Raw genomic sequence first — 13,488 nt, 5'->3', positions numbered from 1 at the left:
AAACTGCTGAGCCACCCGGGCTGCCCTAACATTCTTTCAATTAAACTAAATGTTCACCTGTTGGAGACAGTGTTTGTTTCAAGGTTCTTTGTGTACCTTGCGTTGTGCAGTGGAAAATGAGGACGGCTTGACAAGGCCGGAGAGCACTTCCAAAAGTCAACCTTGTAACGCTGATGATGCTTCCACACAAAGGGAACATTGGAGCATTTTTTCTCTGTTTGGGCCTGGGGGTAAACATGGTGACAGCCGAGGGTATCCCATGAGACCTGCTGACCCTTTAGCGTGGCCAACAGAGCTTTGCAAGGGCTTGTGAGAGTGTGGGGCTGTGTGTTGCATGTGTGTTCAGAACTTCTCCTAAATCCTCGAAATCACAAGCATGGTATGCAACATGTTTGACAGTCTGGTTGAGCTCCCTTGCTTTCCAACAGGAGACTGGAGTAGGCCAAGATATGCATTTGTTTAAAAAAGCTTGTCTGGGAAGAGGTTTGTTTTGTTTCACACCGAGAGTGTGCAGCTACCCAACGGCTGTATTCCGTGTGCAGCAAGGGTGTGGGGCATGTGTGATAAGTGGCTGCCTCCCTTGGAAACGGATCCCACCAGTTGGACATTGTTGCAGGTCAAGCTCATGCTCGAGTAGTCATTCCCCAGGGGGCCAGATCCCTATGGCACCCATCGTCCTCTTTTCTCCCCTTCTCAGAACAGCACTGAGCCCAGACCAGGGGCTCTCAGATCTTTACAGCTGAGAGAAAAGAGCAAGGTGGACCCCTCCTGAGACTCTACATTTGTATGCTATCCAATCAAGCCATTTAGAAATATTTTTATTCAATAATTTAGTAGCAGGGTGTCTTTATATGGTGTCTGGATGGGGTATGGGAAAGCAACTAAGTCTTTGATATCTTAGGGCCAGAGTTTATGTAAATGTGATCACTTATTATGTCAGCAAATAATCATGAAGGATCTTTTATAATTGGGTTAAAATATTCATAACATAAGCTATATGATTTTAACCACTGTTAAATGTTGAGTTGGGTGGCAGTAAGTGCTTTTAGAGTGCTGTGCGGTCACACCCACCCTTCATCGCCAGAACTTTTCCGTCTTCCCCAACTGAAACTCTGTCCCCATGAACACTCTCCCTTCCCCACCCAGCCCCCACTCTGCTTCCTCCCTCTGTCCCCAGAACTGTAAGCATGCTGTCCCAGCTCTCCCCATCTTGCCTGCTGCCTGCACTTAGGCCTCCTAAAAGCACTTTCACAGTGACTTTGTTCTATCTGACAGATTATGAGGCTCTTTGAGATTATTTGACAAAATTAAGTATTTTTCCAGTTGCATAATGGAGACAAAAGTCCAAGATTTAAAACAAGAAAACCGTTTGTTTCCTGGTGAAATCTGATGTGGTCCTTTGAGCGAACATGAATCACTTGTCTTTCTGAGGAGTTGAGTCTCATATGTAATTCCTGTGGCATCTTTTAAAAGTTTAATCTGTGGCTGCCCTCCAGATACGTATCCTGTTTACACTCCCATTGGGCTGTTGACCTTCCCTGTGGATGCCTTCCTGCTGGTGGAGGCTGGGAAGATGACCCGGTCCAGCCCCATGGGGCTTCCAGTCTTTGCCTGCCTGCATGAAGCCAGAGGAAGCTTCCCAGCATGGTCCGATGCCTGCTGCGTGCTCATGTGCTACGTGGAATGCAAGTTCAATAGTGAGCAGAACAGAACAGGGTGTCATTTGGATAAAAACTTTTATTTTGCTAGGAAAAGTACTCAGAATCATGCTGTTACGATCAAGCCCCTTTTGCAGCTGAGGCTGTAAAATTCTGTTACCCACTCCCCAGGTGTGCTCAGCAGTGTGGACACCTTCATACAGATGCCCTGCCTCATAGGAGATTTAGATTCCCGCATGGGTGCCCTTCATGCTTCTAAAGTACTTGTGTTGCTTGTGGCACAGAACTAGACCTTGGACTCTGATTTTCTTAGTTCAGATTCTGTTATTCTTAATGGAATTTAATCACTGTAACAGTCTGGATGCCCACCATGTAGACAGAATTCGAGTCAGAAAGGGATTCCAGATTCTAGGCTGATAGTTTGCTCTGCTAGATCCAGGCTCTTATCAGTTTATTGGGGTTTCTGGTGCAGAGGCTGAGTAATGGACTGGGGAGGAGGGGAAAGTGGTGGGGGAGCAGTGGAGGGACAGAGAAGGAGCCATGAGGAGCACAGGGCATGAGGAAAGTCTGCTTTTCTGATGAGAAGGAGAGAATGGCAATAGATGATATGAATGCACTGTGGTTGGACCAGTGGGTTCAACGAGCTGTTTGGCTCCTTCCTATGGCAGGTACAATGGGCACTGCAGCAGGTGCAACTGGCCTGGCAGCAGGGGCAGTAGGAGCTGCAGCAGCAGGCACAGCAGCAGGGTGCAGCAGGCATAGCAAAAAGGCACAGCAGCAGGCACAGCAGCAGGCGCAGCAGCAGGGGCAGCGGGAGGGACAGCAGCAGGTGCAACTGGCACAACAGCAGGTGCAGCACCAAGTACAGTAGATGCAGCAGCAGGCACCACAGCAGGTGCAACTAGCCCCACAGCAGGGGCAGTAGGGGGTGCAGCAGCAGGCACAGCAGCAAGGTGCAGCAGGCATAGCAAAAAGGCACAGCAGCAGGCACAGCAGCAGGCGCAGCAGCAGGGACGGGAGGGACAGCAGCAGGTGCTGTAGGATACGGTCATGACATAGAACCGCAGTGTGTACTATTCCCCAGCCTCCTAATCAGTACCCAGGCTGCTCGGGTGAACTTTCAGCTCCTCCAGCAGTTAGCTCTGTGCACGTGTGGCCCCCTTGGGGTCTCACCTCCTGGGCCTCAGCTCCCTCATTTGTAAAATCATAATCAAAATGCCTACATATCAGTGTTAATTTCTGGACAGGAGAAGATCTGTATAGAGGATCCCAGAACAGTGATACGTGGCAGACAAATAGTAAGTGGTAGATTTCGTTGTTATATCACTGAAATAATAAACGACAGTTATGTTTCTGCCATACAATTATATAAACGTAACATTTATCGTTATCAGTCGGAAAATAGTTCTTGGCCAGGCTTCTCCTTTAAATTGGCAAAGGCAAATAATAATGGGCTTTTCTTTCCAAAAAGATGGGATTTAAATGATGGCCAAGCAGCCCATAGCTTGTATTCCTAGAAGCTTGGGCTTCTCTTAGTGAGACATGGACCCCAGGAGGAGAAGCTTTCCTTAAGGCAGGTGACAGTCCCTAAACTAGAGAGTAACTTCTGCTGACGTCCTCATCTGTGGAAGAAATGTTTCCACGCATTTGACCTTGCCTGGTTACTGGTGCTGGGCCGTTCCTATCGTTTATTTCTAGAGCACAGCTGAGCCACCAGTAGCCCTTCCTCGGGGAAGACAGGTTCTCACGTTGCTTCTCAAGTCTCCTCAGAGTTCAAAAAGGGTGTTGCCTGTGTTCTTCTCTAGGATTTTGATGGAATCTTGTCTCACATTTAGATCTTTCATCCATTTTGAGTTTATCTTTGTGTATGGTGAAAGAGAGTGGTCTAGTTTCATTCTTCTGCATGTGGATGTCCAATTTTCCCAGCACCATTTATTGAAGAGACTGTCTTTCTTCCAATGGATAGTCTTTCCTCCTTTATCGAATATTAGTTGCCCATAAAGTTCAGGGTCCACTTCTGGATTCTCTATTGTGTTCCACTGATCTATGTGTCTGTTTTTGTGCCAGTACCACACTGTCTTGATGACCACAGCTTTGTAGTACAACCTGAAATCTGGCATTGTGATGCCCCCAGATATGGTTTTCTTTTTTAAAATTCCCCTGGCTATTCGGGGTCTTTTCTGATTCCACACAAATCTTAAAATAATTTGTTCTAACTCTCTGAAGAAAGTCCATGGTATTTTGATAGGGATTGCATTAAACGTGTATATTGCCCTGGGTAACATTGACATTTTCACAATATTAATTCTGCCAATCCATGAGCATGGAATATTTTTCCATCTCTTTGTGTCTTCCTCAATTTCTTTCAGAAGTGTTCTATAGTTTTGAGGGTATAGATCCTTTACATCTTTGGTGAGGTTTATTCCTAGGTATCTTATGCTTTTGGGTGCAATTGTAAATGGGATTGACTCCTTAATTTCTCTTTCTTCAGTCTCATTGTTAGTGTATAGAAATGCCACTGACTTCTGGGCATTGATTTTGTATCCTGCCACGCTACCGAATTGCTGTATGAGTTCTAGCAATCTTGGGGTGGAGACTTTTGGGTTTTCTATGTAGAGTATCATGTCATCAGCGAAGAGAGAGAGTTTGACTTCTTCTTTGCCAATTTGAATGCCTTTAATGTCTTTTTGTTGTCTGATTGCTGAGGCTAGGACTTCCAGTACAATGTTGAATAGCAGTGGTGAGAGTGGACATCCCTGTCTTGTTCCTGATCTTAGGGGAAAGGCTCCCAGTGCTTCCCCATTGAGAATGATATTTGCTGTGGGCTTTTCATAGATGGCTTTTAAGATGTCGAGGAATGTTCCCTCTATCCCTACACTCTGAAGAGTTTTCATCAGGAATGGATGCTGTATTTTGTCAAATGCTTTCTCTGCATCCAATGAGAGGATCATATGGTTCTTGGTTTTTCTCTTGCTGATATGATGAATCACATTGAACTCGGCCATAGTAACTTCTTGCAAGATACATCCACGAAGGCAAAAGAAACAAAAGCAAAAATGAACTATTGGGACTTCATCAAGATAAGAAGCTTTTGCACAGCAAAGGATACAGTCAACAAAACTCAAAGACAACCTACAGAATGGGAGAATATATTTGCAAATGACATATCAGATAAAGGGCTAGTTTCCAAGATCTATAAAGAACTTATTAAACTCAACACCAAAGAAACAAACAATCCAATCATGAAATGGGCAAAAGACATGAACAGAAATCTCACAGAGGAAGACATAGACATGGCCAACATGCATATGAGAAAATGCTCTGCATCACTTGCCATCAGGGAAATACAAATCAAAACTACAATGAGATACCACCTCACACCAGTGAGAATGGGGAAAATTAACAAGGCAGGAAACAACAAATGTTGGAGAGGATGCGGAGAAAAGGGAACCCTCTTACACTGTTGGTGGGAATGTGAACTGGTGCAGCCACTCTGGAAAACTGTGTGGAGGTTCCTCAAACAGTTAAAAATATACCTGCCCTACGACCCAACAATTGCACTGTTGGGGATTTACCCCAAAGATACAAATGCAATGAAACGCCGGGACACCTGCACCCCGATGTTTCTAGCAGCAATGGCCACTATAGCTAAACTGTGGAAGGAGCCTCGGTGTCCAACGAAAGATGAATGGATAAAGAAGATGTGGTTTATGTATACAATGGAATATTACTCAGCTATTAGAAATGACAAATACCCACCATTTGCTTCAACGTGGATGGAACTGGAGGGTATTATGCTGAGTGAAGTAAGTCAGTCAGAGAAGGACAAACATTATATGTTCTCATTCATTTGGGGAATATAAATAATAGTGAAAGGGAAAATAAGGGAAGGGAGAAGAAATGTGTGGGAAATATCAGAAAGGGAGACAGAACGTAAAGACTGCTAACTCTGGGAAACGAACTAGGGGTGGTAGAAGGGGAGGAGGGCGGGGGGTGGAAGTGAATGGGTGACGGGCACTGGGTATTCTGTATGTTAGTAAATTGAACACCAATAAAAAAAAAAAAAAAAAAAGTCTCCTCAGAGGCTGTGGTGGTTGGAGTGTTTTGTGGGAGCCTGTTCAGGAAACAGGGGTGATGGGAGCAGGACGGTGGTCAGGCTCTGCGCGCAGACTGGGTATCTTCTGGAATTGAGGGAGAGTTGCACAACCCAGTGGGGGTGGTGCGACGCTGGTGTGCAGTGTCATTGGTAGAAGGGATGCCTCGGCTCCTGCCCTGCCCAGAGGTGATAACATCAACTCTCACTGAAGTCTTGAGACTGGTCAAGCTGGCATTGTGGCCTGCTGACCTGCCACATGATAAGAACACTGGAGCGAGAATCTCAGACCTGGGATGGATGTCAGAGGCACCCTCATTCACAAGGGAGGACATCAGCGCCCAGAGTTAGGGGGTGTCGCTCGGTCCCAGGTCGGAGCTGGCCCCATATGCAGTGCATGCAGGGAATCAAGCTTTGTCATCTCTGTGCTATACTCTTGCTTCCTGCCCCTCCTCTGGTTTCTCTTGTTTTCCATGATCCCTTTTGGAAATCTGCCTTCCCTCTTTTCTGCTTTTAAAAACTCCTGTTACTGGTGATTTCAGTAAATTCTTACCTATGGGGAAGTATCAGAAGGAAGCATCTCCTCTGAAAGCAATGGTACTAACAGTTTGGGTACGTCTTTTTAGCCTCACCCCCACTTGCCCTTCACAAGTCATAATTCTTCTGCCTAAGGATCTGAAACCCAGAATTTCAAGGGAAATGGTATTCGGGAGTGGAGTGTGGTCCCTTCTAGAGACAGAGGGTGTTCCTCTGTAAGAATTAGTTTTTGAGGGGTATTACTTCAAAGCAAAAATAGTTTAATTTTTTTCTAATTTTAAAAATGATAAATTTTTACACTTTAAAAATGATAAATATTAAGTAGAAGAGCCAAGCCAGAGATATGCATCCACTTGTTAACATTTTGGTGGATGACCTCTTGTCTTTGTACATATGTAAGCCTAAACACATTTCTATCAAGGGCTCATAGTGAACCTGTTTTCTCTCACTTAATGGTGTCTAATGGGGGTTTTCATGCAAATGACTGAAATGCTTAAGCACTGCTCTTTCACTGTGCAGGAATGTGTCCGCACACCTTCTCTCAGTGAAGATTTACATTGTTTTTAGATTTTGCTAAACAGTCATTTATTGAAATGTCTTTGTACATTTTTGCTCACCTGACCATTGACCTCTCGGCCTGTGTTTCCAAAAATAGAATTATAGGATCTAAGGCATACCCGTTGAAAAGCTGTGCCAAACACAGGGTCTGAGAGCCTCCTGGGAAAGCCCAGCAGCTTGGGAGCAAGCTCTTCACCCTGTGCACCTTTGCATTTCTTGTAGCCCAAGGAAGGGGAGTGTGTGCTGTTTCACAAACATTTGTCTGATTCAGCTATTCGTAATGCTTTCCCAGGACATGAATAATTTGACTGTTTCGACATACCAAGGGGAAGTTGAAACACTCTCTGTTTCATGAATAAAGACACTCAGTGAATCGGGCAGCTCTTTTCCAAAAGCAACAAGCAGAGATTTTAACCCGGGCATGGGCTCCTGTTCAGACCTTGCCTGGGGCTGAGCACAGTGTATCAGGTTCTGCTTTAAGCACTGCCTCTTCGGGAGGATATGAAGGAGTTGGGTACCATCCAGGGTACGACCACAGAATGACGACAGTCGAGAAGGCAGCGAGGCGTGCGAGGGGTCAGGGGTTATTTAGTCCAGGGCACAGGCCTAGGGGTGGAGCGGAGATAACTAGGTTCCAGTAGATGGAGAAATTGTGTAAATAAATGACCCTTCATCTGGCAGGAGGAAGGAGCAGGCTGGATGCACACAGGGTGATTAGTCATTCACAAAGGGCTTCTTGGATTCAGAGCTGAGTTGTTTCACTTTCTAGAGAGTTTATATGGGTATAAACCCTTATTTCCTTGGAACAGTGTTCTGCTTGGAAACTTAACTTGGTAGATCTTCAGTTTGGGGTTGCTGTTCTATTCTTTTCTCAGTGATGTCTTTCCAATTTGTTTATAGAATGTAGGTTATGTGAGCTGGTTACAAAAGGAAGAAAGTGAATATGAATATAAAAGGGTGTTTAGTAGACTGACCCGGTGTTAGAGAAGCCAGCTCTGTTATTTACCAGCCCCTGGTTTTGAGGAGGTTGTTAGAGACCTGGAGACTCACTTTCTGTGTCCGTGACGTGTAAGGAAAGGTAGTCTACTATGAAGGATTACCAAGTAATCCTGAGACAGAAGTGCCAGGATAGTGCCAGGCAGGTAGCAGGTATGCTGGCTTTCCCTGTCCATCCCTTCTCACCTTGCAGTTGATGTGAGGGCCAGTGAGTGATAGAAGCATCAAGCTCCTAGGTGTTCATGGGAGGAGGAGAGGTCGGTGTGCACGGGTCATCAGGAACATGTGCGAGGAGAGGAGGGCTTCAGCTGGGGCTTGATGTTTGGACGGTCCTGACAACTCTTCTGTGTCCTCAAGCTTCAAAATCCCAGTGCCTCGGTCCGAGTGTCTGAGAGGACACTGTAATGTGATTGGTTTTTGCCACAAGCAGATTGTCCTTCTCAAGAGAAGTTTCTTTTAGAGAGTAGCTCAGAGGGGATTTCCTTTTATAATTTTTGAAAAGTTTCCCTGGCCCGTGTTGGGAAGATGGTGCGATCATGGGCAAGCCTCGTTCCTTTACGTAGCCACTGCTCACCTGGTGCAACATGGTGATGAGCACCAGTGAATCTGGACAGTTGCCATGCCCCCGGGCCCCCGTGCAGTGGTATGGGTCCTGGGGGGTGTGGGAGGGCCAGCGCTGGGGGGACAGACCTCCACCTCTGCCCTGGGGAGGGTCCAAGAGAGGGCTATAAGCTAGCCCCTGCCCCAGAAGAAGGGTGTGCCAGGGCACTCACAGCTGCTGGCTACAGGTGAGCCAGTGTGGGCTGAGTGACGTGTGGCCAGGCCCCGGGCTGGGAGTGGACATGGGCAGGGAAGCAGTAGAGACCAGTCAGGAACTGAATGAACCCAGAACCTCTTTGTGGGTCACTGTTCTCTTTTGCCATGGACTTTACAAAGGAAAATGGATAATTCCGGTCAACACCTGCTAGTCCATACGGTAGACTTTCTAGTCATGGTTCTGATATCTGTGGTGTTTCTTCCTTCTTCTCCTTAGCCACCTGACAGTGGGCCGCCACCGCTACCAACATCCTCTCTCCCGGAAGGTTACTACGAGGAAGCTGTACCACTGAGCCCTGGGAAAGCTCCGGAATACATCACGTCAAGTGAGTATTGCATCTGCCTGCCATCCTCTTGATGTGGGGGACTGTGAAGAGTGTGGCCGGCTCTCTGGGTATGGAGGGGAGCCGGGTGGTACAAGATACCGGGGACATAGGGGGCTGATACAGAAAGGACTCTGAAAGCCTGCGGTGCCTTAGAGGTGCTTGTGGAAATTTGGATGGTTGTCTTTCTCTGACTCATGTCAGGTAGACCTTGTGGCTGAGTGGTCACAGGTCTCGGTGAAATGTTTCCCCTTAGGTCATAAGGTGGAGAGGTGCATGGCGTGTGTTTGTAGCACCCCGTGCCTGGGGTGTGGCCTGAGTCTGCTTCCTCATGCCCAGAAGGCCAAAGGAGCCTGGATACAAAACCAGCCCGTCTCTTCTTATTTTCATACAAGTTCTACTAGAACCTTCTTGCCGAGCTAGAGTTGTCCTGTCACGGCTCTGGTCTTCCCTCACAAACACCTCAGTAGTTTGGTTTTCGATCACTGGCTTCATTCCTCCCTCGGTGTCAGACAGGGGAACTGTTGTCTCGTGATGAAGTGGAGGGAGGATATCCAAGTCCCCGTGGTCGAGGGAACGTTGCTTTGCTCATAAAAGATAAAATGGGAAGTTGAGTGGATTTGTTCATTTTAGTCACGAGGCTTTGGGCACATTAATATTCGTGGCACATGGTGGCCCATCATCTGTCTTCTATGGCAGTGCACGCCAGCTCCCACGGCGGTCCTCCTATCGCCGGAGGTCTCTGGCCTCTGTCTTTCCTGGCAGCTGACAAGTGGAGGTGCTGCAGCACAGTGTCCCTGGCATGTTCCCGGAGGGCCTCCCTGCGTGTGCTTTTTGCACGTGGGCCCAGTGAGCAGGACCGATGGCTCCTCAAGGGCAGGGAGACCTGTTTGCTGGTTTTCGTAGCAGTCACATTCAGAGAGGGAAAGGGATGGTTCTGGTATGGGGGTTAGGATGTGCTGGGTTCTGAGGTCTCTAAGTCAAATGTTTTCTTCTCTGTTATTTAAAAACCATCCGTGGACAATGCGCTCATGTAATTTCTAAAGTGTCCACCATTTCAGAAGTCAGTTGATTCATCAGAAAACACAAAACCTGAAGTGGCTCGGTGTCATTCAGAACCTCACTGGCTTCCTTTGCTTCTCACAGCAGGGAGTCCAGGAAAACAAGCTTTTCCAGGAGGGTATTTCCCACTGCTGGGAATAACTGGCTCTAGCCTGCTCCTACCATCCTTCCCCTCCCACCAACATAGTTGCAAGGCTAGAAACCAAGAACAATTGCAGTCTGAGAAGTCCCACCTCAGTGACATGTCCTGTCCTGTTGTTCAGAGAAGCCATCCCTTAGTTGCCAAGGGGCGCGCAGCTTTTGTCAAACCAAATCCAGAAGACAGTGTAACAGAAGGACACAGGCTCGGGACAGTAAGTCAGTGGGGACAGCCCGCCGAGGCTCCCTTAACCAGGTGTCTGGGGTGGGCAGCTGGTGGCAAGGGCCCCCCTTCTGTCTCCTCCTCCCCTCGCCTCCTGAGGAATGATGCAGGGAGCTGCTGTCCAGGTGGGTTACTTAGGGATGTGGAGACAGCTCTGTTGAACCCATTCTCAGGTGTAGTTCCAGCAGAGGAATAAAGGGTCCATAATAGGAGGACCTGATGCAGCCATGGAAACAATGGAGTAGCGTGTGTTGCAGGACAGGCTGGAAGGCACCTCTGCAGAGTGGCACATGCCTGGCTGGGCCTCAGAAGATGAGGGAGAGGGCCTGCAGGAGATTCAGGATCTGTGGATTCAGCAGAGAGCTGGCCAGCCTGTGACAGCAAGTGTGAGCTTGCAGTGGCACCTGACACTTGAGCCAACCCTTAGCGTGTACTGGTGGTGGCTCCCCTCCTGCCTTATAGACTGCTCACAAATCTCTCCTGTGGCCAGCCCTGACCCAGAACCATCCGAGGAAGGGAATCTGGGGAAATGTCATTCCAACTGTGCCAAGTTGGTATGGTGTAAAGCCACCACCATTTCTCCCGTGTCCATTTGGCATCCAAGCACATCTCTTTTAAGCACATTGAATTTCCAAGTAAAGACAAGAGCAGAATCACGGTTCAGGTTAGCATAATTCAACTATCTCCTGTATCATGGAAAATTTCCTAACTGCCCAAGGGGATAGAAAGTCCCTTTACTGACTTTGGGGTGACACCTGTTCTCTTCCAGCAGGGTCATACTCCCCCCTTGGAGAGCCTGTAGCTTGAATGTTGAGATCCACGGCCAGCTGCTGTTGGACGGGAGGGAAAGGGAGGGGAAGAGGAGAACTTGTACACAGATATTAGAGTCAGAACAAAGACTCATGCGTAACTAGTCCCGTCCTCATTTCTACAATTGGTCAATGGTCATAATGTATATTTATAACTTCCTTCATGTTCCCATTGTCTCCGGCAAGCACCTTGGTCGATCACTCAATAAAATGACTCATCTTTCCTTCCTGAAAGGTCTGGCTGCTTTGGATGGTTCACTCCTGGGGCATGGAAGTAATGAGGGCTACTCCAGGGACTGCCCTTTCACCCCAGTGTGGCCATGACTGGTCACCACAGCCACTGCCCTTAACCCTCTCTTTGCCTATTCACTCCCCTTCTAGGTTAATAGAGTGATTACTGCATCCTTTGGAGGGAATATTCTGCCCTTAGAAACTAAGACCTATGGGCTAACAGCCAAAATTTCAAGGAAGGGAGGCAGAAATTTTGTCAATGGATCCCTGGGGTTCTAGTGAGAGGAGCCACTACCATTTTCAGCCCTGGATTCCCAGACCTGTGAGCCCTGGCCATGGGGGAAAGAGCCCCACTGAGGCAGAGCATATACTGCTAAAAGGTATTCTGGAAGCTAGCACCCTGAGTTCCCCAGGGGTGGCCAATCAAGGTAGACCTGGAACTGAATATTCCAAAGGAATTCCACTGGTCTGTTGGGTCAGCTGCTTCAGGTGATGGGGCATGGCAAGACCAGTGGAGCTCATGAGCACAGACCCATAGCTTGGACTTCATTCATTGTAACATGAGTTCTCTGGTCAGAAGCAATGCTGGGGTGCCATGCTGGTGAATAGAGCATTCTGCAAGACTGTGCTTTTGGCAGGAGCATTGTGGCAGGGAGTGATCTCTTCCGGTGAAAATGCACTGTTACCCCTCCTGTGATGGGAGTGAGCCAGTTACTAGGTAGCTGGCTGACACGCCAAGGGACAGTGTCATGTGCAGGCAGGACCACTCAGAAGGTCCAGGAGTCACTAACTCTGCTGAGTGGAGATCCTTCCTTGCACCACGGCCATGTACGTGATTCCACTTGGATGAGAATCTGGGGGAAAGAAGCTTCCTGATGTCTATGTGACAGGCTACCTTAGGGAGCCAGTTGTGAAGATCTGCTGAGGCTTTGCTAAGAGCTCAGCTGGTATGTGAACTTCACTTTCTGAGCCCATCTGGGAGGTTCATTCAAGTCCCTTCTGCATACCCTGCTTGTGGCCAGTTCCTCTCCAGTCTTGACCATCCAACCAAACTGTTAGGCCATGCTGAGGAGTTTGTGTTAGGAGAAGAAGCCCAAGCAATAGGCACAGGGTCATGTGTACCTGAGCTCCTAGCTCGCACCTGGTATTTATGGCTTATGGGCCCAATGGATGCAGCCTGCTCAGATGCTCCGTGGTGGGACAGGTGACCGAGAGCCCACGTTGGGCAGCTGAGGTGCCCATGACAAAGCATTTAGATGCTGCTAGAGTATCCAAGAGCCAAAAGCAGTTTTTCTGTAGCTGAGCTCTGAAATCCTGAAGGTCTGCACTGAGCTTCACCTAGAGGAGCCTGCCTGCCATCAGGCTTCTGTTACCATCTAGAACAGGGTGTGATCAGAGAAGCAGAGCCACTGTGACATGGAACAGAAGCTTCTTTCTGGGGGCTGGACTTCACACAATCATGGCAGCTATTGGAGGCCATGGGAACTGCACCTGTGGGTGGCTCAGCAGTCCCCAAGAGCAGCCGGGCTTGAAGTGGTGGAGCTCAGGGACTCTGAAATCCACAAGGGCAAACTGCACCCCATGACCATGGGGATCCATGACCCCCCACCCGCTAGGCAACACCAAAGATGCTGGTCCTCTTGGCTGTGGTGCTGATACTTATGGAGGATCTGCACCACCCAACTTGGGGGCCCAGCAGCAGGGCAAAGGATGCACCCACAACACATGCCTGAGCCCCAGGAGAACCTGGTGCCCTCCACCAACCTTCAGGGTGTAGGGGCTGCCGTTCCTTTCTGCTGTCCCATCTCCTCAACGGCACTCCCTAGTGCTAACCTCACCCACACCATATGGACCATGGGATTCTGGGGAGCTGGTTCTAGCCGGCCTGGGTCAGTGGTGCTGTCATACAGATCTTGTTGGGGTTGGGGTTCAGGCTTGCATTTTCAGTTTCCTGGTTGCCCTCTCTCCTCATTCTCTCCCTCCTTAAGGGCAATTGCTTGAAATGCCAGTTGTGATTTTGTGGGAGATGGGTATATGTCTAAAA

The 13,488-nt window shown here is 48.3% G+C and overlaps 1 protein-coding gene across 12 annotated transcripts in view; it reads left to right on the top strand.

Annotated features, from left to right (window-relative positions):
* Positions 1-13,488, top strand: part of AFAP1 (actin filament associated protein 1) — a 147,840-nt gene that overhangs the window by 64,874 nt on the left and 69,478 nt on the right. For all 12 annotated transcript variants that reach the window (XM_072802980.1, XM_072802978.1, XM_072802976.1 and 9 more), the window contains one exon: positions 8,876-8,984. In XM_072802980.1, coding sequence (XP_072659081.1) covers positions 8,876-8,984 — 109 coding nt within the window. The remainder of the gene's footprint in view (positions 1-8,875; positions 8,985-13,488) is intronic.

This window comes from Canis lupus, chromosome 2, assembly GCF_048164855.1.
Source record: "Canis lupus baileyi chromosome 2, mCanLup2.hap1, whole genome shotgun sequence".
NCBI lineage: Eukaryota > Metazoa > Chordata > Mammalia > Carnivora > Canidae > Canis > Canis lupus.
Note: the sequence above shows the minus strand (reverse complement) of the source record. Positions and strands in the feature narration are given on the sequence as shown.